The 25,200-nt window shown below is 42.7% G+C and overlaps 1 protein-coding gene across 2 annotated transcripts in view; it reads right to left on the bottom strand.

Moving 5' to 3' along the window:
• Nucleotides 1-901: 901 nt before the first annotated feature.
• Nucleotides 902-25,200, bottom strand: part of stim2b (stromal interaction molecule 2b) — a 48,065-nt gene continuing 23,766 nt past the window's right edge. Inside the window, exons 2-12 of one of the 2 annotated variants that reach the window (XM_088015177.1) lie at nt 22,950-23,080; nt 12,961-13,072; nt 10,513-10,624; nt 9,683-9,798; nt 9,416-9,593; nt 8,311-8,488; nt 7,570-7,731; nt 6,684-6,784; nt 5,143-5,381; nt 4,803-5,043; nt 902-3,982 (exon numbers count right to left, since the gene is read on the bottom strand). In XM_088015177.1, coding sequence (XP_087871303.1) covers nt 3,358-3,982; nt 4,803-5,043; nt 5,143-5,381; nt 6,684-6,784; nt 7,570-7,731; nt 8,311-8,488; nt 9,416-9,593; nt 9,683-9,798; nt 10,513-10,624; nt 12,961-13,072; nt 22,950-23,080 — 2,195 coding nt within the window. In that variant the 3' untranslated portion in view covers nt 902-3,357. The remainder of the gene's footprint in view (nt 3,983-4,802; nt 5,044-5,142; nt 5,382-6,683; nt 6,785-7,569; nt 7,732-8,310; nt 8,489-9,415; nt 9,594-9,682; nt 9,799-10,512; nt 10,625-12,960; nt 13,073-22,949; nt 23,081-25,200) is intronic. The other variant, XM_015011463.2, reaches the window with a different exon arrangement.

Raw genomic sequence — 25,200 nt, 5'->3', positions numbered from 1 at the left:
ATTGAGACCCTTTTTCATACAGAGAGAGCTTTTATAGCCACCCCTCTATGAAATAGAAATACATAGAATATATGAGTGAAGATGTGCATGTCTTGAAAAAGTCAGATCGCTCCTGCCTGTTGCGTTTCCCTAATGACATATTTTAGGGCGATGTGTCGACTGGATTTGTGTCTGCCTAACTGACAACACATAGAATAATGGAGGGAGCAATTTCACTTTCCCCTGAGGTTCCTGCTTTAGAAGAGCAAAAACATAACGGTATGAAATAACTGGACACTTAGCTTTATGGAGAATAACAATAAAGCTTGAGGAATGAAGATACAACAACATTCAGGCCGCAGCTAGGACACACAACTCGAGCTGGAATCCGGTACAGTGAGGCAACTTCCAGTGTTGTTTGTGAGCATAAATTTAAAAATGTTTTTGACCTTGGTTTTCTTTGTACTCCTAAATGGGCAGAAAATTATTTATTAAAGTCAGTATTTGACTAGCATAACTACACATTCTCAGATGATAGCCGCATCGTGTCGTCACCTCTCAGAAATAAAACACAGACTATTTCTAAAGCGTGACTTTCAGCTGGTTCCATTCACTGCCAAAATATTTTACTCAACTACTGAATGCATCCCTTGCCAAAGGTTCTGGTGACACAGTTGTTTGGATTAAGTGGGGGTAGTGGCACCTGCGTGCGTCAGAGTAACGATGCTGGTCAGAACAGGAGCAGAAATGACATCTACCTCCACATGACCTCTGAGGCTAAAGGAAACTGGGAGAAAGAGAAAATGTAAAACTTGATATCTGTGCTCTTTCATAGTAATTTCAGCAGCTGTTTGATTTGCATTAAATACTTTTTCACCACTTCAAACAAAAGCATAAAACAAACAAGACTGAACCATCTCAGTTGCTTCCATTTTTTTTTATTTTTTTTTTTTTATTATTAATTCTTCTACAGTATACAAATATCCACACACACAAAATGTTCTCAAACCCCCACATTCCTCGTAAACATTCACTTCCTCCCCACCTAGCATCCCCGTCCTGCATTCCCTTCATTGCCCGACAACGAGTTTTTGTTTGTTTGTTTCTTCTTCTATTTTTAAAAACCGCACATTGGATCCTCAGCTCAGCGACCTCCTAGATGCTGCTGGAGCACTTGTTGCATTCTCAAACTGCGGCGGTGACACCCAGATCCGGGACGAGAGGAAGCGGCCAGTAATCACAGTGTGAAGCTCTTGACATCAGTGCGCTGGGTTTGCGGGCCCCGGAGGTGATGAGCAGGACTCTATTGCGTGGGTCGAGCTTAGTGGGGACTCAGGGGGGCGGAGGAGGGGGTCAGAAGCTGGGGAGGAGAGGCAGGTCTTGGTGCATCATTCATCAGATCCGGATCAAACAGTTTGACTTCTCGCTGCATATAGATTTTTTCTTTTTATTTTCCTGTTATTGTTGCGTTTTGTTGTTGTTTTAGGCAAACAGTTGGGTGGGTCTGGTTGCCTTGCAGAGTGATGGTCAGATTATTATTATTCTTAGTGTTCCTGGAATTTTAACACATACAGGCGCATCAAAAAAAAAAATACTAAAAAAAAAAATATATCAATGTTCCTAAGCTGATACTTCAGTTCAAAGAGTGAAACTCATATTCATTACACAGAGTGATACATTTCAAGCATTTATTTCTGTTCATTTTGATTATTACTTGCAGCTAAAAAAAAAAAAAAAAATTGTTATGCATGAGATGAGAGATTAAAAAATACTTGATGGCTGCTCATAGAGCGCTGCATCCAAGAATATTAATGGTAAGTTCAGTGGAAGGAAAAACCCTAGCCATCCACTTCAAGACTTCAGCACAAGCTGAATCAAATTTCTAGACTTTTCCATCCGCTGTAATAGCATGGACATTTAAGCAAAAAAAAAAAAAAAAAAAAATTGACATGGTTAAACCGTGAAACAACACAACTTTGAAGATGGTTATAGATTTTTTTTTTCTTTTTATTCGCAGTTTGCCATTTATTGTTCAAAATAGTGATTCGATTTTTAAGCAAAGAATCAATTTTACTTTATAATATGAATATAAGTATAAATAACATAACATTCGACTCCATGCTCTTGATGACTGCATCCTTGAGCAGGGATCATCGAAACCCATTTGAAGGTTTGCAAAAGATTAAAATCTTCAAAACCTCCCCCAAATAAAAACACTTAAAATACATCACTCTGTATGTAACAAAACCACACGAGACACAGCTTTCACCTTTTTAAACTACATTACAAAAATAAATAAGCTTTTCAATGATCATCTGACTTACTCGAGAGATGCACCTGAAAGCCAATTTCCCCCTCCCCCCAAACATTGTAGTGACACCAGGTTTAAAAAGCTGCAGGATATTTATATATATATGTATATATTTTAAAAGAAAAAACATAGAGATAGTAGATTTTGTTACTGTATGGCTACAGGATGCAGGTAATCAAGTAATAAAGGGCGACAAAAACACAGATAAAGTGACCGCTGCGGCTTCGGTCCGCGGTGAAGCCGTAAAATTTAAAAATCTATTAAAATCACCTTTAAGAACATCATGTGAAAACAGTTTATATATATATATTTTTTTCTATTTATATATTTATATTGAGACATCCATAAAGAGTGGCACTGAGGGCACGTCAGATCATTTTGGCTCTGTGCTGCGTTTTCATTGCGACCGCTCATGCATCCCCCCTCCCTTCATGTCGACATCATGATTCTAACTCGCCCTCTCTCCCTCTCCCTCTCCCAAAAATAATAATAGAAAGAAAAAAAAAAACAACCACGAAGAAAGCAGTAGTGCAACAAACTTTTAGCAGGATTATTTTCTCTCTCTCTCTCTCGTTCTCTCTTCTGAATGAAATGAGTCAAGTACACGAGTTCATCCACACGACACGTCTTCAGTGAAACACAACACTGTGAGTTTGAAACTAAATGTACAGACTGCACCTTTAGACCCATTATAAGGAGGTTTGTTTTTGGTTCAAACTAAAATGAAAGAAATACAAAGAAAAAAAAAAGGAAGAGAGAACCGTGAGCTTGCCTCGGCTCCTTCCTCCGCCTGTGCGGGTTTGTTTTTTTTCCTCGGCGAGAACTAAACACAAAGGGATTACTGAAAAATAAGGCTACCAGGCTGAGGGGCGTTTGACGGCACCCAGGCTGAGCTACATTCCATCTTTGACAAAAAAGAAGAAGAAGAAAAAAAAAAAACCCAGGAGAGAAAAATAAATGTTTTATCCTCCAGTGACGTATGAGCGATAAAACTCTTCTTATTTTAGTTTAGTTTACTCTCTCGCTGTCACACGCGACGCGCTACCTCACCCCGAGCGTTTATTTTTTTATTTCTTCTTCTTAAATAAGCTTTTGATTTTAGACGAGGAGCGCTTGATTTTCTCCCCGTTGTCGCACGAGTCCTGGGAGGAGGTGCTGTGGAGCTTGTAATCTCTCCCCAGGCTCCGGCCCTCCGAGTCCAGCGAGGTGAGCGACGGGTTGCGCCCCACGTTGGGCAGCATGCTCGCCGGCAGCTGGCCGTAGCTGTAGGACTTCTCCAGGATGCCGTTGTAGACGCCCTTGCCCGTCGGAGAGGCGGCGCTGCCCTGCGACAGCGGCATGCTTTGGGACTCGGGTATGACGCGGGTGAGGTCGGGCGAGCCTTTCGGCGCGAACGGGTGGTGCTCCAGGGCCGGGGACGGGGAGGTGGAGGGCGGGCCGGACGGGGTGGCGGCCGGCGTCGGGGGCATGGGAGGAGGCGTGGAGTCCCTGAGGCTGCTGCTGCTGCTGCTGCTGGTGGTGTGGGTGGAGGAGCCGGGGCGCTCCGGGCTGCCCTGGCCCAGCAGCAGCAGCTCCTCGCGGGAGATGCGGCGGTACGGGGCGTCGGCGGCGCCGGGGGATTGCAGCTGCTTGCGGCCGATGGTGGAGCAGAGGGAGGAGTCCGTGTCGGAGCTGCCGTCCTGAGCCGGTTCTCTGACGGAGAGGGAGCAGAACAAGCGGGGTCACACGCTGAAAAACGTCACCGCAAAACGTGGGAATATGTACGACTGTTCAAGAACATCAACCACAGAGGGCAAGAGGGACAAAATACACGAGCCAATTCACAATTTTTTTTTACATCAACAAAACAGGAAAGGCTTTTAAATACACCTATTTTTCAACCCCACTCTGGTGCTATTGCACCTCTACTGCTGCTAATGCTGTGACCCAGTTTTACCTCCAAAGCCGCAAAAACACAAAATCTCACAAGCACTTTTTGGTCTGTTTTCTCAGAACACTTGAAATAAAGACAAAACTAACTCACAAATAACTTCTCAGAAAGAAACGGGAGCTTGTTTTTCAGTCAATAATTCCTTAATATTGCTGAAAAAGTACTAGCTACATATGAAATAATCTTCCAGTGGAACAAGACATTTTTAATTTACGATATGGTGAAAAACACATTGTTCCACTGGCTGATTATTTCCCTTATACCTAGTATTTTTTCATCAATATTAAAGGATTATTGACTTGAAACAAGCTCCTGTATCATGCTGAAAAGTTACTTGTTAAGTTTGTTTTGTCTTACTTCGAGTGTTGGAAACTAGACCGACAAGACCTTTGTGTTTTTTCAGTCTGGTAAAGACTCGACCAGGCTTTGTCGAGACTCTCGGCTATAAATTAGAAAGACTGGGACAAAAAAAAATCAGATCGTTTTCATTTTCGGGAGACAGTTAGTCCTGCAGTCAGAAGACTGAATCTACAACACTCGGTGAAACCCTCATGGTCATCTGTCAGTGTCTGGATAAAACACCTGTTAGTCCAAACTGTAAAACCATTCCATGGCGTCCCGGCCACAGCTACATACCCCCTCCTATCCAAACTGAACATAAACTGTTCGTCGTCTGCGTCGGGGCGATAGGAGAGGGACGAGCCGGCCATGGACAGCAGGTCCGGGTCCGGGGACATCAGGGACGACTGCTGGCTCAGCAGGCTTCGGCGGGAGCGGCACAGGCTGCTGTTGCGGGTCAGCGGGGGTCGGATCAACGCAGCGGCTGGGAGGGAGAACAAAGCAAAGATCGGGCGCCGTTCTGGAGCAAGCGGCGACGTTTTCTCCCGCTGAGGAAAGTAAGAAAACGGCGCAGCGCACTCACTGGAGAACTGTGGAATGATGGGAGGCGTGTCCTCGTCCAGGTCGTCCACACCGCCTGCGATGGGGTACGGAGGGACAGAGACCCGGGGCATGACCACCCAGCTGTGGTCCGAGTAGAGGCTGGCCGTCAGGCTCGGCAGACCCGAGTTGTTGACGACGGGGAAGCCGCAGAGCTTCTCGATCTGCTGCCAGCGGTGAAGCCGCTCCCTCAGGCACGCCGTCACCTCTGACAGAGCTTTCCTAAAAAAAATTAAATTAATTTAAAAAAAAAATAACAAGAAGGAAAAACTAAACGAGGAGGACGGCCCTGGATCTGAACGTGCCGAACTTGGCGAGAGATAGAGAGAGAGATTCTTCTCTGATGCACATCAAAACGTCCTTCCGAAGAAGTTGACGAGCCAAGATTAATGCGCTTTTTGGCACAAAGCGGTCCCGCTGTAAAGCTGGACCACTGCCTAACAAGAAGCCAGACGGAGCGATGCACTTTCTTCTCGTTTCTCCCTGTGATTCCCTTTTGGTGTTTGAACAACTGAACAATTCCTTGCACTGGATTTTATAGGAACTCTAAATAACCTCACAGACTAAGCAAAGTGAAGCGCCCAGAAGAAAGGCCTGATCTGCAAAGAAGTGCAGAAAGGATCAGGAGCTGGAGAGTCACCAGAGGACACGGTGGTATTAACACCAGCCGGCGTTGCATGCAGGTGGGACTTGGCGGACATGTTTGGGACAATTCGGGGTTTGCATAACGTACGTTTTTCAAAAACAATTAAATAAAACTCTCACAAGTGTGGCATGCTGTCTGTATTCAGCACTCAATGCTGGAATTTGATTAGGCCATTCTAACACAGGACTATGTTTAGGATTGCCAAGGATTTTCTTGCACTTACCTTCATAAATCCTCATTTCAACTCTAAAGGTGGTGACCCCCACAGCATGATGCTGCCAAAATGTTTCCCAATTAGCAGAATGTGCATTGATACGTTTTCTGCCACGTACGCCTATTTATTTGGGTGTAGACCAAAGAGTTGCCCACCACTGTCTGACAATAAAGGCTCTGACTGATGGATGTACGTCCAAAAAGACTGACGAACGAATAATAATAGTGAGTCATAATTTGTACTGTCGAACGCCCCTAATCGTTGCTAAGGCACTGATTGTTATTGTCAGGATATCTTAGATGTATTTTTCTATGTTGAGCTTTAGCTAAATAAGAGCCAGGCCTTGATTACATGTGTGAGGAGAATCGCTCTGATTCTCGGTCACTTCCTGAATCAGTTTACTGCAAACAAACAGTAAGACGGCAATAAATCCCAGATTAATGAGGCTGTTGGGGGCTTTTGTGCTGCTGGTGACTGGAACTCCAAATATGCACAAAGGCTTTGGCCGTGAAGGACCGAGAAATTTAATTTCTCTCCATTTTGCTGTCCTCAGGGCTGCTTTATGTTAGACCAAGTTGTTCTAATGAACTCAGGTTAAAATAAATGATCGTAAATCAGATTGCGGGGGAAATTGCACACGCAGAAAGTAGATTGGAGTTCTTACTTTGCTTCTAGTATCTTGTGGTCCACCTCATCCAGGGACGAGCTGTGGGCGACGTGAAGGGTTCCAAACACAGAACCTCTTTTCTTTTTTATTTTCTCTGCCTGAAACAAATAAATAAAGAGGGGGAGAGGGGAGCCAAAGTTATTTACTGAACTTTTCTGCAAGAGCTCAGAATGAAGCAATGGGATCAAACGAAAGAAAACATTTGTTAAAACTTCTACAAGTTCGATTTTTTTTTTTTTTTTTTTTTTTCAGACAGTTTTCAAATAATTACTTGAAACAGAACGAGGCTAAAAGATCCGTTTCTCACTTTTGAACGAATCAAGAGCTTCAAGTGGAGGGTTCTGGAGCGGACTAGTCAAAGCGGCAACTTGAATCCAATTAAGACGCGTTAGCATGACCTTAAAAAACAGGCTGGCTATAATCAAATACTCCCAATGTGACTGAAATCAATTCTGCAAAGAAGAAACGGTCAAAATTATCGTCAACTTTTTTAACGAAAGTTGCCTTATATGGTCAGGGTGTCATTATTTCTTCACACAGGGTCAGGATTGATCAGAGAGGGTTTTTTTTTTTTTTCTAGAAAGATGTCATTATGAGAATTTGTTGATGTTCGGGAAGATTTAAGTGTCCTCAAAACTTGACGCAGCTGCCTGGAATTGTTCCAAACAAGAATCGAATTTATGCACATATTTCCACGTCCTCCATCAAAGACGAGTCCGTCACTTGATAAACCGCATTAACAGCCAAATCAGGGCGAAATTCATTCAAATTTATACAATGCAAATACGGATGGATCGGCCACGGCCGCTAATCCCGGCGCTCGAAGGACGGCGGAGCGCTCCGGATCCGTCGCTCTCCCTGCGCCACCACAGGGAAGCCTCACCTCGTCTTTGGCGACGTACAGCTGGAACTCGGCGCTCTGCTTCTTGATGTTGTAGTACTGAACCTCCACCTCGTGCGTGAGCTGCAGCCACTTCTGCAGCGCCTCGGGGACCGAGCGCTCCGACTGCATCTCCTTCTCCGCCCGCTTCAGAGCCTTCCGCACCTGCAGGAAGGCGACACGTCACGACCCCGGGGGTCAAAAAGATAAAACCCTCAGCCGACAGAAACCGTTCATAACAAACACAGCAGAGGTTACTATTTATCGGATTCTTCCATATCTGATGAGTTAAAAAAAAAACTCAAATCCAAGGGCAGAGCTTCGGGAGTTTTTTTAAATTTTTTTTACAAAGGTGGATAAATATGCAAAGCAGGTCCCTCGCAAATGAAATGAAAATTTAAGGCAGACAATATAAAAGTAATCTTTTCAATTTTAGGTGGTTTAGCCACAGTGATGAATACATTTACATCTGCATGAAGCTCTGCACCCAGACGAGCCTTTTTTCCCCCCCGTTATTTTAAATTAAATCCATCGTTCAAAAGACGGCGAAGGGTGTGCAAACCGCATCAAGTGAATTCAAATTTCATTTCCACACGAACTAAGTCATGTTTCCACACATTAATGCACGCGTCCATGCGATACTCGCTCCAGCCGCCCGGCATGTTTCGACTGATGATGAGCCCGTGGCTGAGCTGCATTCGGGGGAAACGGGTTAAGCTGCGTTCAGGGACAGGAAGTCCTCACCTGGACCAGCTCCTCCTCGGCGTACTTGAGCCGGCTGAGCTCGCACTCGGCGCCCTCGCGCAGCTCCCGCAGCCGGTGGGCCTCCTTCTTGGCGTCGATGATCTCGTCCCTCATCTTCTGCTCGAGGTTCTCCTTCTCCACGGCGACCGTCCGGTTCTCCTCCTGAGCCTTTTCCAGCCTGTTTTGATTTACGTGATAAATCAAAACACTTTTTTTCAGGGTTTTTTTATTTTTATTTATTTTTTTATTCAAGAATCTACAGTATGTGAGATGAATTTGAATTCGAACCTCTTGACTCAGCATCTTGTAGAATCGCTACAGTTAACAGCTGCAATCTTTTAGGATTCTCTCTCTCTATTTTTTTTTTTTTTTTTTTTTTAACACATCTAAATTCGGAAATCGTGGTTTGTTCTTTGCAAAATAGCTGAAGCTCAGTCTGATGGTCGTCTATCATCATCGGTTTTCACGTCTTGGAACAGATTCATAATTTGAGTTTCCTCCAAACTTTGACTGGACCATTCAATTGAAGCTCCAGCTGTGGATCCTTCTTCGAGACGAACTTCCAGCTCAGATTCAAGTCATTTGCTGCCTTTAAATGTTTTGTTTTTTAAAGCTCCATCCATCTTCACATCAACTCTGGCCTGCTCCTGCTGAACATTTGGCATCCCCACGACATAATGCTGCCATCTCCGTCTTTCACCTCTAGTTTGTCCTGACATATACACACCATTTTGCAGGCAGGCTAAAAAAAGTTCAGTTTTGGCCTCATATGACCAGACAAGCTCCTTTTGGCCTTTTTTTTTTTTTTTCTACATTGTCTTTCTTCTGAACTTTAAAAGTAGGACAACGCAATATTAAGCAAACGCGTGGCTGCGAAACTGTTGCTCTATATTTGCAATAATAATACCGATGTCACCAAATTTTCCTGCCTGTTTTTTATTTTCCTTCATTGCTCTTTGTGAGCCTGAACATCTCAGTCAAAGTTCAGTCAACCGGCAGGACTATAAGAACAAAATCTGACTATTTATCATTTTATATGCAAAGAAAAAAAAAACAAAAGCTAAGTAAAAGTATTCTTCAGAAATTTCTGGTTTGCTCGTCTTACCGGCTCTGCATGTCCAACAGGCTCTGCTCGGCGTTCTGAAGGCTCTCCAGATCCTTCATCATCTGAGAAATGTGCACCTTGCTGGACTTGTTCTGAATGTAGGCGAACCAGCAGCCTCCCACTCCGATCACAATGGAGACCATCAGGACAAAGTCTTTCACCCAGTTGTGCTGCGGACCTGCAGGGGGGGGTTGGAGGGACATGAGAGTGAGGGGCGAGCGGAGACGCGGCGCCGGCCTGCCGCGTTCGAACAGAAGCCGTACTTACGAAGAGGAGGCCCGAAAAGCACGGCGTCGAGCGCCTTCAGGTTGAGCTTCTGTTTGTGCCGCTGGTCTAATATCCTCAGCTGCATGGACAAAAACGACGGTTCGTTTGCCGCTATTCTACAACGCAGACAGAGCATAAATTCAAATTACAAAGTAGCAAATTTTAATATTCCCCTCCCCACCACCGCGAGACAGTAAATCGGGGGGATGTTTAACATTCCGTACAGAAACACGGGACCGACAGGTGGACCGTCGATCAGCATCTAAAACGGCTCAGGAAACAACCGAGCCCTCTGGTTATGACATCACTTCATGAGTCAGCTCGGCGGAGAAACATGAAGCCCCCCGACGGCCCATCGCCTCCCCCTGGTTACAGTCAGTCACTCAGTACATTCAGTCTGCAGCAGCTCACGTTGCACCCGTCACACAGGAGTTCATTTAATGACAGTCCTTAAATAACAACTTCATCCGCAGCTCCTTCCACTCAAGACTTAAACTCATGACTGAGAAGTTTGTTAGCAGTCAGATCGCTGCGGATGGGCCGAAGCCGAATGTCGGACTTAAGGATGAAAAGAAAGCTTTAAGCCGTGAGGAACGTCTGCCATTTCAAATATCCCAAACATTTTGTCCTGTGTTGCATTTCTTAACCAGCAGAGGGCAGCAGAATACAGAATTAGAAGAAAAAAAAGTCACTGGTTGCTTTAGGTGATGGAGGGGAAAAAAGAAAAGAAAATTTTTTACTTTTAAATGTTGTGTCATACTTTATTTAAGTTTCTACTGAGGCAGAGGGGGGGGGGGGGATGAAGCCCGGCAGCTCCTGGCCGTACTGACCGAGGTAACGTGTTCCCTGTGACCCGGAAGTCCCGGAAGTTCTTCTCGTACTGCGGCAGCTCCACCGACTCCTTCAGCCACTGCACCGTGTCCTCCATGGTCCAGTTGTGGACTGATAAGAGGTTAAAGACAGAGTTAGAAAACTGTCAAATAACTCAAATAAATAACCTAGATCTGATGACACAGCGGCTCTGGAAGAGTAAACACCTGTTAAAACTCATTGCAAAAGTTTTCCCCAGCTTTCACGTGGCATTTATCCTGCAAAACGCAACTGAAAAACCAGCCGAACCTTTAGGGGCCCAAAAACACACACAGATGCAGAGATGCCTGTGATAAATGCTTTGTTTAATTGGACCGAACTTTAATATTTAGTCTTCTAATGCGTCCAAATAAAGCGCTATACAAGTCTGATTTCGTTTCATTTCTCAGGTAACTTGTATCAAATGCTGCGAACAAGATCACTAGAAAATAAAGTTTAGCTGACATTTAGATTCTTCAAATAAAGATACAAACTCCATGTCTGTATAAAAGGATAAGGATCAAAGTTAGGAGTATTTTCTTCAAAAAAAAAAAAAAAGTTCTGTTGAATTTCCTGATGAAATCAAGTAAACAGTTGTTTAAAAAAAAAAAGTAAGCTTAATTCAAAAGCAGCACTGCACATCAGTGTTAATTTAAGTCTTTAGCATTAAAAAATAAGTCTGAAGTCAATCAGAATGATGATGATGACGATAACTACGACAAAAAAAGTTGTACATCCACAGATAAAATAAAGACTGAAATACTATCAAAACAGATCTGGGTTGAGTCACTTTAAAAAAGTGAGAACAGTAATTCAGAACCAAACACCACTCCATTCTCGGATAAATGTTTCTACTAGTGGTGATGAAATAATTGCACTGGATGAAATCTGCAAGGCAGTGTGAGTGAAATACCCTGAAATTCCTACAAATAAAAAACAAAAACAAAAGGTGTTTCGACAAACTACGGGTTTAAGAGTTTGCAGACTTATATAACCAGATTGTTGGAACTATTTTTTATATACGTTTCCTTGAAAAGTGATCCAACTGCCCGGGTTTGTTTTACGACCGCTGTTGGTTTCTTCTCTCAAGCTCACACCGCTGAAGATTTTCTTAACTTTACGGAGTTAAGTCAAATGTCTGAAACAAAAAGTTCAAGAGGCGGAGGCAGCACAAACTATTCCCACAGAACATCTGTCAAAAACCTACAAGACGTGCGATTTTTTTAAGGAGCACAGATCAGCCCACATTCAATAAACCTGACTGCTGATACAGAGAAAAGCGAACGTAAACTTTGATGGTGCAACGGCACACGAGGGAGTGCAGTTACGGTCAAGAGTCGCGACGGTGCCTGAAATATGTTGAGTTTTGCAAACTTAGCGGCTTTGGTTTTGGTGGTGAAACTTCACTTTGTTTAAATTATTCTAAGTGTTTGCCGTCATTGCCTTCTTGTGTCAGAGAAGATGGCTGCCCGTAAAGAAAGATCTGCAGATACCGACATCGTACCAAAGCGAAGGATCAGAACTTAAAGGTCTAGTTAAAGTAAAAAAATGCAGCAGGACGATCTCCAACTCCAGAGTACAGAAACTCGCTGGTCAGGCTGCTATAATGTTCAAAATAAAATTAATAAACGAATAAATAAATCTGGGATCTGTGCTGCATGTCTTTTCCACCGTCTCTCTCTTCGCAGATCTTCTGCAAATAAAAGCCTCTAGCGTCAGAACAAAAATAAAAAATAAAAATACGGGGGGAAGAAAAGGATCAAGATTCATATCTTTTACCACACTTATTCAGACCCGAACCCTGATATTAAATTATTAAGCCTTTAAAGCACGCGCAAAGCCCTCGAAACATTTCTCTAGTTCCTCTCTGTTGCCAAAGACACGTGTGGCACTGTCAAAACATCTGGCTGTGAGATAAAGGATGACAACGTGTCAAAGGTGAACTGAACTGCAGCGGAGCGGTTCAGCAAATAAGGGATGAAATTGCAGAAAAGAAGGAGAAAGCGCTCCAGTGAAATATACGGGAAGGCTCACACAGTTATTGAGCGCAGCGCTTCGTTCGAGCCTTTGGTGTAAGAGGATGCCGTCGGTGTCGACTAAGAGGCAAACAAACCGAACAGGTTCCGCCTGAAGTGCAGGAACACGCCGGAGTGTGTTACGGGGACGACGTCTCAGCGGGTGTTTCACCTGAAAGCGACCACGCCCTTTTCTTTGTGCGATTTACTGTATCGAAGCGTGATGACGTTTTTTCTTATCATCAGTTTGTCTCGAGTGATTGTGTTTTATGTTTGACGATGTAAAAAAAAAAAAAAAACCATTAGCGTTGGCGTCTCGCACCTGTTTGTGCAAAAAAGAAAAAAAAAAAAAATCAGAAAGCAGAGTGTTCGCAAAGGACAGAACGGGTTTGTCCTGAATAACTTTTGCTTTACCTTCGGAGTTCTTCCATCCCTTCCACAGCTCCTCCACTGTGATGTGCTGGTCTTCACGGTGCAGGTTGCTGTGTTTGTTGGTTTGCTGCTGCTTCATGTCTTCTATTATAAACTAGAAGAAAAAAAAAAGAAGAGACAAAGCTAGAGGCAGGCACCAGATAGCTGTGCTTGACGGGATTTAAAAACACAAGAGTTTTGTCTTCAAGTCTTTCTTTGGATCGTTCACACACACACACACACACACACACACACACACACACACACACACACACACACACACACACACACACACACACACACACACACACACACACACACACACACACACACACACAGGCACACGCATGCTTATTTTTTTTCTTCCCTTCAAGGGTTTAGAAAAGAGAATAGATCTGTGGAAGAGGTGCCGCTTCCACCTCTGTGTGTGTGTGTGTGTGTGTGTGTGTGTGGGTGTGTGCGTGTGTGTGTGTGTGTGTGTGTGTTTTAGTTCTCTGGCGCTCAGAACTTAAGAGCCCCTGCAGAGACAAAGCCGAGCGAAGAGAACAGCCAGAACACCGGCAGCATTAGCGAGGATCAGAGCTGACTACCAAACACCTCAAAGCATTCATCCCCGGCTCCTGGGTGCATGTGTGTGGCCCGGGCGTGCGCTTCAAAAAAAAAAAAAAAAAAAAAAAAAAATGGGAAGAACTCCTGTCATCTTTGCTTGTTTATGATTCTCCACCATCCTGCGACTGCGATGCAGATGCAGACGAGCGTCGGACCGCTGAAGTGTGTCGCTTTTCCACTCCGACCGTTTCCTTTAGTCTAGGGTTTGTTTTGCTGATGTAGATTAGGGGCTGGGAAAACTACCGACGCCGACATGTGACTTTAAAACATTTTCTTAATCCTAAAAATAAGCGGTAGGACGTTTACGAGTAGGCGTGATAAGGCAACAGAAGACCACCAGGGTCAACAGACGTACTTATTTACAGACGGAGGAAATGTTGTAGACGCCGGAAAGTCAATTCGTTTCTGATATTGTTCAGAAGCTAAAATGTTAAAATGGATTATTTAAAATGGAAAAGAAGAAAAAAAAAAACATTCCAAAGATTTCCATTCCTTTAGGTAATTTAGCCCAGGGGTCAAACCGGGTCAGGCTAGTAAATTTCAACTCTGCTGTAAGAAGAGAAATGCAAGCAATCCTGAAAGCATCTCATGCTGAAACTCCCTTTACATAATTTTGAAACATCTTAAAGCTAAAGTGATTTTGGCAAGTGTAAGATTATAAAATATTAAAAAGAACACCAACTCCATTCTGTTAAACATAATTTACATAAGTTTTAAGGACTGAAAGTAGTTCTGTTTTTTGTTTGTTTGTTTTTTTCAGATAACTTGTGAAAATATCAAAGTGGAAATTTACAGAAGAATTAAAAGTTCCTGAGCTCTAAACAAAAGTGTAAGAAGTGAAAAGCTTAGCGCAGTTTGCTTTCTGTTCACGTCTGCAGCAAATAAAAGGTGAGTCAAAAAAAAAAAAAGAAAAAGAAAAATCCCCTCTTCAACTTTGGGGCAGAAAACACAGAATGAAGTCCCAACTGACCCAGAAAAACAAACAACAACAAAAAAAGCTTAAAACCAGTATTCGCAACAACCGAGGGAACATTTTATAATTAAGAGGTTTCAGATCCATGTCTGTTGACAGATGTTTTCATCAGCTCTTTCATTTAGCAGAAATACTCCAACAACAGTATTAGCTACGACACAGACATGCAGACGTGGCAGTCGACATCAGAACCTCGCAGCACTTTCACACGTCTGCAGTGTGTGCTCAAAGAGCCTGAGCTGGAGGACCGCTGTGAGTTTGACATTGAATACATAATGGCAGCCTGGTGTTGAAAGGCTGTCTGCTGCAAATGTTCCTCCTGTCACAGATTGAAAGAAAAATCCTTTTGCTCGCAGGAGCTGTCTGAATGGCCTGTGAAATTAAAAGTCTGGGACGAGCGCTGACTTAAGCGCTCGCACTCGAATCGGATGTGAAAGGGCTCTCGAGCTGTCAAAGCAAGACTCTGCCGAGAGTTTTTGGCGAAGCCGTAATCAGGAAACGTCTTCAAAAAGCACAGATACTAACAGATGCCACGGTGAGTTGGTTAGGAGTCAGACACAAAGACAGATTGTAAAATATGACACGGAGTCGTGCCTGAATGTCGTGATTAGTCGTGAGAACACACAAACAGGCGCCAGCCCAGTAAAAAAAAAAATAAACAGCAGCTGACACTCGTCCCACGGCTAAAACATGAATATTAGCTAGCTTCTCTGAAGTGTAAAGTAATACAGTCGGTAGTAAGTACAGAAGAGTTGAAGTGTGACGTCACGCGTCCAACGACCCGCCCCCCAAGCATCAAGCATAAAATACATCGCGACTGAATGCTCTGCTCTCTTTGTGCGAAATGTGTGTTTTTCAGTGTGGGATCTTGATACGCTTGAATGTAATCTCTGCTCTGTAGGCTAATGCAGAGTGTTGTCAGTCGGTCGCCGTGGCAATGGGTCTGTGTGTAGCACAAGATAAGTGGATAGATGGCTTTATTTGTTCCCCTACGGACACCGACTTGGCTGGCACACGTGGGTGTTTTCTTTATCCTCACACCTTCTTGAGAACATTGAAACATTGATGGAAATTTAATGGCTGTTGGCCAGTAAATGCCCAACAGCCTCCGTCAATGCTAGGACAGCAGTTTGTGTAATACTTGTCCTTAATAACCACTACATGTTAATGATGAAACGAAACGACTTTCTGGCAAAGACATAAAGAATACTTCCCAAACCACATGAGCATGGGAAGAAAAAGCAGAAAAGTTTTTCATAATATTAATTTTCAACTTCACTCCTTCAAAGGGAAGCCATCATTGTTTTCTAATTCAACACTTAAGGCAACAGAATACAACAGACTACAAATAAAACACATAAAAGTCTTTCTCTTAGAAATCTAAGACTACATGGTAAATAGTCGCAGAGCTGCGACTATCACAAATCCACTTCCCGGCAGGTTGGCAGAGATGCTTTGCATGTAGTCAGAGGAAGCTTTGAGGCACTTTATGGAGCCATATAAAGTCAGAGCAGCAAGCCACAAATACATAGATAGGTCTGAGTGCAGGTGATTTGTGGTTTTGGTGGTTCCGAGTTAAGATCCGTTTACCTGAACGGAGGAGAGGAGGGAATCTCTCCAAACAACGGTTGGTAGAAAACAGAAAGTCCAGACTCCCTCTGAGAGTCAAGCATCAGTGCTGATGCGACAACCTACTGTTCACACAACAGACTGTGACAAGCAGTTTGTGACATAATCAGAGCCAGGACTGAGACAGACACGCACTTACACAGCAGCGAACAAAGGATATTTTTGTTCGGAAGCGAGAACAGCCTCAGGAGGAGTTGGCTGAGTTTTGGTATTCCTCCCATGAGCCTTAGCTCCACTGACTCTGCGCCGCCCTGACACTCAGCTATAAGCAGTCAATCTGTACTCATTTAACGAGCAAAAGTTATTACATCCAGTTTTTCCATCATCGTCACTGTAAAGATGACAAACGCACTCGGAGATCGACGTTATTCTAAGCGAGAGAGTCTGCAGAACGTAGGACAGTGATTTTGATTTATCCTTCCTAATATGTCATTAACATGACACAAACAGCATGGGGCTGCGATTTACGACGACGGGAACGCCGGTGAAGCCGTCGATCACTTTGTAATTTTCCTTTTTTTTTTGTTTCTCTGAGGAGCTGCGGATTTACAGTTCTGGTCAGAACTTGTCGGGGTCAAAGTCATAAATTGGGGCTTTTAATGCTTCATTTTAAAAGGTCTTTTTTCAACAGTGGAATGATTACACATTAAGTTGATTCGATTAAAAAAAAAATCTAAATATCGATTGATCATTTGAATTTATGCTGGATTTTATTGTTTCAGAAGTACACAGACAAACATAAACATGAATAAAAGAAAAATCATCTAAACATTTTTAATTTACTGAAGATGGTTAATCTTTTGACTTGACAAGGCCAAGTGCTGTTATTAGCTTCTAGTAAATAATTGTGATTAATTGTTGCTGGTTCCTTGTTGGCAACATAAAAACATTTTCCCTTCGCGACCCGGTGAAAATCTAACATGGAGAGTCTTGCGAAACCTTCAGCAGCGACTCCATTGTCTAATCAGCAATTAATCAATTTATTGCACCGATGAATTAAAACGAGCTTTGTCATTTTCATTCTGATGATTAATATTTTTTGAAGGGCAATTTTGTTTTAAAAGATTTCATGATTCATTTATTTAAGGTTTCGTTTGTGTGTGATTATTATTTTTGTTCTTGTTTACAGTTGTTGGTTGTTGTGTTTTTTTTTTTTTTTTTTTTTTGGAATATTTTTAAATATCTTCCAGTTCCAGTGTGGAGCGTTCTCTACAAAATTTAACTTTTAGTCTTTGAGAGGTAAAACTTGTCAATATTTTACGTGAAAATGGTCTCAAAACAACGATATTATTGTTTATCCCTTATTCGGCTAGAAGGAAACTGGTTAGGAGTTAACAGCTTCCCAAACAGACAGATTTTACTGCAAAGATGAGGCTTTCCGACCTAAAAACACTATGAAATGTTAGCAATAATGATGGTGGCATTATGCTCTTACAGTCTATAAAAATCCCTTTTGCAGAAATCAGGCAGTCCCTTCCTGGTGCGAAGAGGACGGACTGCATTAATCCGGTTCTGCTCCGTCCCAATGACCGTATTTACCACAGCATTTCCCTGCTGCCGCTTCCTGCTTCGGTCAAAATTTAGAAGTGAACACAAGTTCATCCACCGTCCTCTCAGAGCTGCAGAGCACTATTTGCTCAGCAGTAGCAGTCAAAAGCAACGTTTGTGAGTCTCACGGAGCTGCCTAATTTATTCCATTAAAGAAATACTCGGTGAGAGGGGTGGTCTAAAAACAATCAGTTTTCTTGGCTCGGTGAATTAATTATGAAGTATAAATCAGGAGGAAATTGCTTTTGCATCAAATCTGGAGGCTACTGGACGCCATTAGCAGGACAGCTGCACAGAGATCAGTGATTGAAGTGGCTGTTTATCTTATTCTCTTACTCAAAAACAAATGAACCAGGACATATTAAAGGCGGCTTTAATCTCGCGATCTTAATTGTGCGTCCTTTATATTTATTCAGTCTTTGCTCTAAATCTAGATCCTCCATCTAACCACAACCAAGGCAAGCTCTGGTAACTTTCTTTTCAGTCGCCATCTACTCTTGAAATAAAAAATATGATGTAAAAAAAGAAAAAAAAATCCTGTTTATTTCTCATTTCTGTTCAGTATGTCATCATTGTTGCTATATTTCTACCCTTCTTACCACCGATTTCTTCATGCATCTCTGTCTTCAACCCAACGGCCCAAGAAACGGCTATTTTTCTAAATTTTTACCACATGACACCTTATATTTGGTGATGCAAGCATCACGAGATGTAAGTTTAAGCTGTAAATCAAATCTCTGTGTTGGACATTCTCAGACAAGTCAACAAACACCCTCAAGAATCTTCTTTTTATAGACGTATCATACCCTCGATGCTGCTTCTACCCGACTCGGGTTTCTCCCCACCTTCGTGTCGTTCAAAGACGCGCTGCATATACAGTACGCCTCCGCGCCGACGGACCCCGGGCGACGTTGTGCACAATCAGGCGAGAACTAATTAAAGTCTGCAACAGAAGCACCAAAACCACCGCCGCCCGGGTCCGTGACGAGGTTCGAGTTCGTGCAATTCAAGAGATGCAACACGATCCGGCCGAACATCCACTTGGCTGTCGGGCGGCGCGGCAGCGAGAGGTGAGGACATGCACCTGCCGTCCCCCCAGTGGCGGCGCTCAGCAACAGACCCCACGGGCGTCATCCAAAAACCCTGGGAGTGAGCAGAAAGGTGCAGGCTGCAGAACCGCATTCGAGCAGGTTCAGTCTATGATAAAACGATAAAATATCACCAAAATCACTTCAAGTTTAAGGATAAATGTCCTGAACAACTCTGGACTTCTTAGAGCAAGATTTGCTTTTAAATAAATGTAGGACTCCAGCTAACAATTATCTTAGTTACTGATTGATCTGTCAGTTTTTCTGATGATTAACTGATTATTCGGATATGAAGTTGCACATTCTGCTCATTTTTTCATTTAAACGCTCAAGCCTGTGTGTACAGCATTAGAAATACACAAAAGATGCAAAAGAACAAATAAAGGAATTGCTTTTTCAAAAAAGAAAAACTTTTTTTTTTTACTGAAATGCCATAAATATTTATATTTTTTGTACAGTTTTGACTTAATTACTGCTCTAAGTGTTTTTCAGAATATGACCTTTTTTGAGTCTGTGGTCTCCAGTTAATCGATTGTTAAATTAGTTGACCGTAACTTAATTAATCGATTCATCTCGATTCATCTGATTTATCGTATCAGCCCTAAATAAATGCCTCCAGAAGGAATATTTTATAGACAGACAAGATTGAGCTGTTGATGTCAAAGAGAAGCTAAGAATACTGCAACCACCGTCAAGCACGGTGGTGGTAGCATCATGCAGTGGGGCAACAGAGCAAAAGTTTGCCCAAAAGGTAAACAGAAACATAATTTATTGTCCCTCTGTGGGAAAACTATAAACAATAAATCATAGTGGTTAACATGCAATTAAAAAGATGTTCACCAGCCGCTTTATTAACTACACCTGCCTTACGGCATTCTCAGCCAATAACAACGCCACGAAACTCGTCCAGGGAAGACCGGTTTAGTGAAAGTTCAACCAGTGACTCTGCTGTCAGAGCCAGACGGACTGGTCCGAATATTTCAGAAGCAACTCATACACTAGCAGGTTCTCACACATTCATAGTTTGGGTTTACAAGAAATTGTAAAAAAGAGTGAAGGAAATAAGCGAGTCGCATTGATGTCTGAAGAAAACGTGCAGCAGCACCTGAAATAACCTCTTGCTACAACCAAGGTAGGCAGAATACCGTTCCTGAAGGCAAGACGGAAACACGAGACAGTTAACAGATCGCAAGAAAAAAAAAAAAAAAAACGAGTCTCCAGCTGCAACATTACAATGACAGATTGAGAGTTTAGTAGAAATAGCCTTAAAAAAAAAAGCAGAGCTACAGCTTGTCCGGCGGTCACGGATCGGGACTGTTGCTGAACACGTTCGTCCCTTTCTGAACACAGTGTACCCGTCTTTTGATGGCCACTAATCCGCCCCGTATAACAGCTCAGATCATCTCCAACTGGCTCCTTGTACGTCGTCACCAATGGCCACGGGATCTCAAAAGACGGCTGAACTGCGTACTAGTAAGGTGTGTCTAATAAAGTGGCCAGCAGTGAGTCTACGGCAACTAAGGAAATATGTCAGATTCAAAGAAATGTAGTCACAATCTCCCACTGAGAAACATATCTCTCTTCAGAAAGCAAACAAAGAAGAAGAAGAAAATAATAATTTGGGAAGAAGAGACTGAATGGTGACTGTCTTCTACTGGGAAGAAACGAACACGATTTCCCATCATAGCAGACAAAAGTTAAACCAGGCTGTTTATAGCTCATCACTGACACACACATGCCCTAATGTGGACAGGGATCCGTTAAAACAAGACCCAAACGCCTAACCGAGGCGCCACAGATGGGGCAGCGGGGTATAGCTATCTCTCACACCAGAACTCCTTCAACACTTGAAATTACTCCTGGGGGGGAAAAAAAGCGGTCGTCAGACGTTTATTAGCAAGAGACTGAAATGGAGGGTGGCGGATCAGAGAGCTCTCGTGCGTCAATCTACCCTTCCAGTCAACCAAACACCTCCAACCAGCTGCTTTGTGCTGGGGGTGCCAGCGGTCAGAAACACTGTCAAGGGTTTAGTCTTAGATGGCGGATCTGATTCGAAAAACCACAAACATTGCCATCTCTGAAATACTGACGTTATGAATGAGTGAATGGTGAATGTGGCTACGTTTTTTTTGTTTTTTCTTTAAAGCAATCCCACAGTTTTGTGTTTATTTGGAGCGGAAATTGAAACTGAAAGACACATTTTCCTCATTGCACGGCCGTAATATAAAATCCGTCATAGCATTGCTCGGTGTTGTGATGATGTGTCGCTATGACAGGAATGCTGACTCATCCGTTGATGACTGACTGCTAAGCATTAAAATCATTTGACTTTCAGCCAGGCCCTCCCCCCCCATCTCTCTCTCTATCTCTCCCTCTCTCTCTCTCTCCCTCTGTCCTCTCTCTCTCTATCTCTCCCTCTGTCCTCTCTCCCCCCCCCTCTCTCTCTCTCTCTCTCTCAGCGCTGGAAACTAAATATTTACATGCGTCGACCTGTGACGGACAAGAGATCCTGCTTCAACAAAGCCCCATCTGGCAAATGAAAAAGCTTTAGGAAAACATTCTCTAGCTGAATATACAAAATGTAAGACCAGCAATTAAAAGTGTAGAAAAGTGGCAGTTTTAAGGTTAAGAATTTATTTTCTTAAACTTCTGACGTTTAATTTTGCCGACATTTAGCCGCGAGGTCAACGATTGTGAACTTTGTCTCTTTAGAAGATTTTCCTTTCTGTTTCTTGATATTTATGCGTTGTTTAAAAAACACTACCTTGAGGCATTTTGGTCCCTTCACGCTGTTCTAACAAGAGCACTGTTGCAAATTGTTGATATTTGCATAAATTTCCCACCTCATTCATTCATTCATTCATTTTTTTATAGCCATTAAGAAGCCTCTGGCATTAATCTGGACAATATTTTAATGGGTTGCTTTTCTGATAAGGTCCAGTTTGTAGGTGTAGAACTTTAATTGGGTTGAGACTGGCTGATTCTAGAGGGTAATATGAGAATGTTTTGAGTTTTGGAAGCATTTCCCTGCTGTAATTATAAAATATGTCCACATTTCAACTGTTTTAGATGCTGATCTCAGGTGAAGTTTCATTGTTATTCCAGAAACATTGAGGAATGCACCACGAAGAAAAACATGCCCACAGCATGATGCTGCCGCCGTCATGCGTAGCGACACCCATTTCCAGTTCATACGACGCTGAGTCATGATTAAACGATGCAAATCATGTGTGCTTGAATATTGTCACAACATTGTGGTGAAATAAAAAGGCAGGATGACAGTCGTAACAGATATTCTCACCACAATATTAATGAGTTATGTCTTGAGATGAACAGATTCAACAGCTGAAACGACCTGATCTTAAAACTTGTGCTTTTTATTATTTATTTCATTTAGATTTTTTTTCTTATTTATAGTCGCTCAAAGAACTCGGTTTGCCTTCTAGGATGTAGTTCTATCTACTTTTTTTGTTCTAAAACCTAAAACGAAAAACTATGAAAAATTTCATCCACAAACAATTGGATTTTTTATGATACATCTGGAAAAACTGTAGACGTTTTCTTTTTCTTCATGTCGGTTTTATGAATACACTTAGTTTTCGTAAAAACGCCTCTTTGAATTGTCAAGGTTGCTATCTGTTCTCTATGTTGATAGTTTGGGTCAATTGTTGAGACTCGAGCAATGTACCAATGACGCCAAATAACCCTAAAAGAAAAACTAAACAAGTTGTGTACCACTAGGACGAATTAATTACCTACTTATTTAAAAGCGGCGCGTTAAATCAGTCATTAAAATCTCAAAATCAGTACGACAGATTGCATCTAAACTCTACGGAAGCCCATTTTGGCCATGAAAGAAAAAAATAAAAGACCAACACGAAGTCATAATTTCGACTTTGAAAGTCATAGTTATGGCTTTCGAAGTCATAACTATGAGATTCAAGGTCATAATTATGACTTCCTGTTGGTCTTTTATTTTTTCTTTCATGGCGGAAATGGGCTTCTATAAAACTCCTAACCGGAGCTGTAGCTAAAAAAATCACCAAGTTAAAACTAAAAACGACAGCGTCAGTCCCCCCGTGACCTGCTGTGTGTTCGTGTTCGCCCGGTTTCTGAAACGCTAAACGCGGAGCCCCGAAGCTCACCTCCAAGCTCTCGTTGACCTCTATCCCTCCGTCGTTGTCGTCGTCCAGCTGCTTGTGGATGTGCCGCAGCGCCTCCAGGCTGAAGCGGTCGGCCTCGCCCACGCACGGCGGCATCACGACGAGACACGGATCTACGGGAGAAGAAACGCTTCACGTCAGCTCATCGTCCCACGTGCCACACGTAAAACACAAATTCTAATAAAAGAAGTGCGCTTCAATTTCCCAGAGACAAGAGACATTTGTTGTGTGACTCACTGAAAACGGCCCCCAGCGCAACGCAGACGCGCCAGCGAGCGGGGATCACTTTCAAGAGTCGCAGTGGGAAAGCCGCGACGACAATTAAATTAGACACATTTTAATTATTCCAAGACAATCCTGGAAGACTAAAATACAAGAAGTGGTATTTAATCAGTGAAGACAGTTAGTCGGGCATTTCGTTGCGACTCATTTTCAAAAATGCAGGCAGGATTTCATTTTAAAACTCAGGATTTTGTGGGTTTTCAGAGGAGCTACTTCGGATATCAGAACAGAATATATTCAAAGCAAAGAAATATTTGACCTATTTACATACGGAGGACAAAGCAAATGTTTTGTTGTGGTTTCTGCAACAATGAGTAATCAGCCTTTGCTGCTTCTGTTACAATACATAGCTTGTATCAACCACAGAGTAAAACAAGCTAAGTCACACGCACGCTGCACCGAAGTCATCAGTCATGTCAATGGGAGGAAAATGAATACGGCAACACGGAGGCATTTCGGTGCTGTTCGCCTCCCACGGTTGTTCCAGCTAACGAGGCTCCAGCTGCATGAAATCTTCCTCATCTAAAAAGGTTTGAAATGCAGCTCCAAACACACAAATTTGAATTTTCAGCACATAAATCACTTTAAAAACTTGCGTTCACATTCTGCCAAATAAATGGGAATAATGTCCTGCACTGTTCAGAGCTCCAGACCGGCTGTTTGCACTGGTGTGCAATTAGCAAGGGGCTGCCACCGCCGCTTTCACAGCACATATACCGTCACAACATTGCATTTTTAACAGTGATATTTTATCTAATTTACCCCATACAATGTCTTCTGTATGTTTATATATACATTTTTTTAACAATGTTTATCCAGAGTTGTTTTAGACCTTTTGTCTAAAATATGTAGACAAGAGGTCACATGTACGGAAGAGGTTCAATAAACTAGAAAAACTTTTTTTTTTTTTTTTAAACTTCTAGATCTGCAAAATTTATACCTTTTTAAGCTACTGGCTGCAGAAGGAAACATCTGTATTTTTATGATTTGACACACAATATTTCCAACATTTCTACAAGCACTTGCGGATTCCAACGAGGTCGCATCATGATTTCGGTGTCAGCCAATCACCTCTCATTTATCCGACGGATGTCGTTCGTCAGATTTTCAACAACAGGCTTCAGGTCAAACGCTGACAGGCGAAGAAACAAATATCCGAAGCACACCGCATACTTTAGCCGTAAATTGCGGTATGATAGTGATCAAGTAAAATGTCATATTCCTGACAGCCTGTTAAGTTATTAATAGGATATCAGAGTAGTTAAATGTAGCACAAAGCAGATTTATCTTTAAAACAGCAGCTCGGGGCTCCTGTGTAAAAACTCTGCTGAATGTTGTTGTCATTCCTGCGGCGTCCCTTGGCGTCCCCCCCGTCTTGTTTTTATTTGACCACCCCTGAACTGGAAAGGAGCCACATTGTCTCAGAGTCCCCACAAACACAAACCCAAAGTATTTGAAAATCCTCAGAAAACTGCAGCTCAGGCGCAAACACCCACACACGCACGCCCCACATTCGTCCCGATTTCAAAGACGTCAGTCAAACCGAACAAAAAAGTTTTTCCACCTCAAAGATGGGAGCCGTCAATCAGTCATGTTCTGGCCTCGGTCCAAGCCAGAAGAACAGCCGTGTCCTGCGCTGGCGAGAATTCAAACAGAAACGAGCAACCGCAAAACCAACACACCACCACCCAACACGCCCAAACTCGGGTCTGTAATTCACGTTGGCAACAAGAAACCCGTCAGTGCCTGAAAGGGCAATAGAGAAACCAAGAGTAAAAAAAACAAAACAAAAAAAACAGCCGTGCCTTTTAAAACAGTTAATGTTTGGTAATTACTTCCAGGGCACAGAATAAAACCGAGCACTAGCGTAAGATTACGAAACTTCAAAGATTCAGGAAATAATGTGGTGTGTGTTTTCTGAAAATATTGGGAATTGTTTCAATTGTTTGAT

This window comes from Poecilia mexicana, unplaced genomic scaffold (assembly GCF_051168715.1).
Source record: "Poecilia mexicana isolate PSO_F unplaced genomic scaffold, ASM5116871v1 scaffold_18, whole genome shotgun sequence".
Taxonomy (NCBI): Eukaryota; Metazoa; Chordata; class Actinopteri; order Cyprinodontiformes; family Poeciliidae; genus Poecilia; species Poecilia mexicana.
This window is presented reverse-complemented; position numbering and strand designations above follow the sequence as displayed.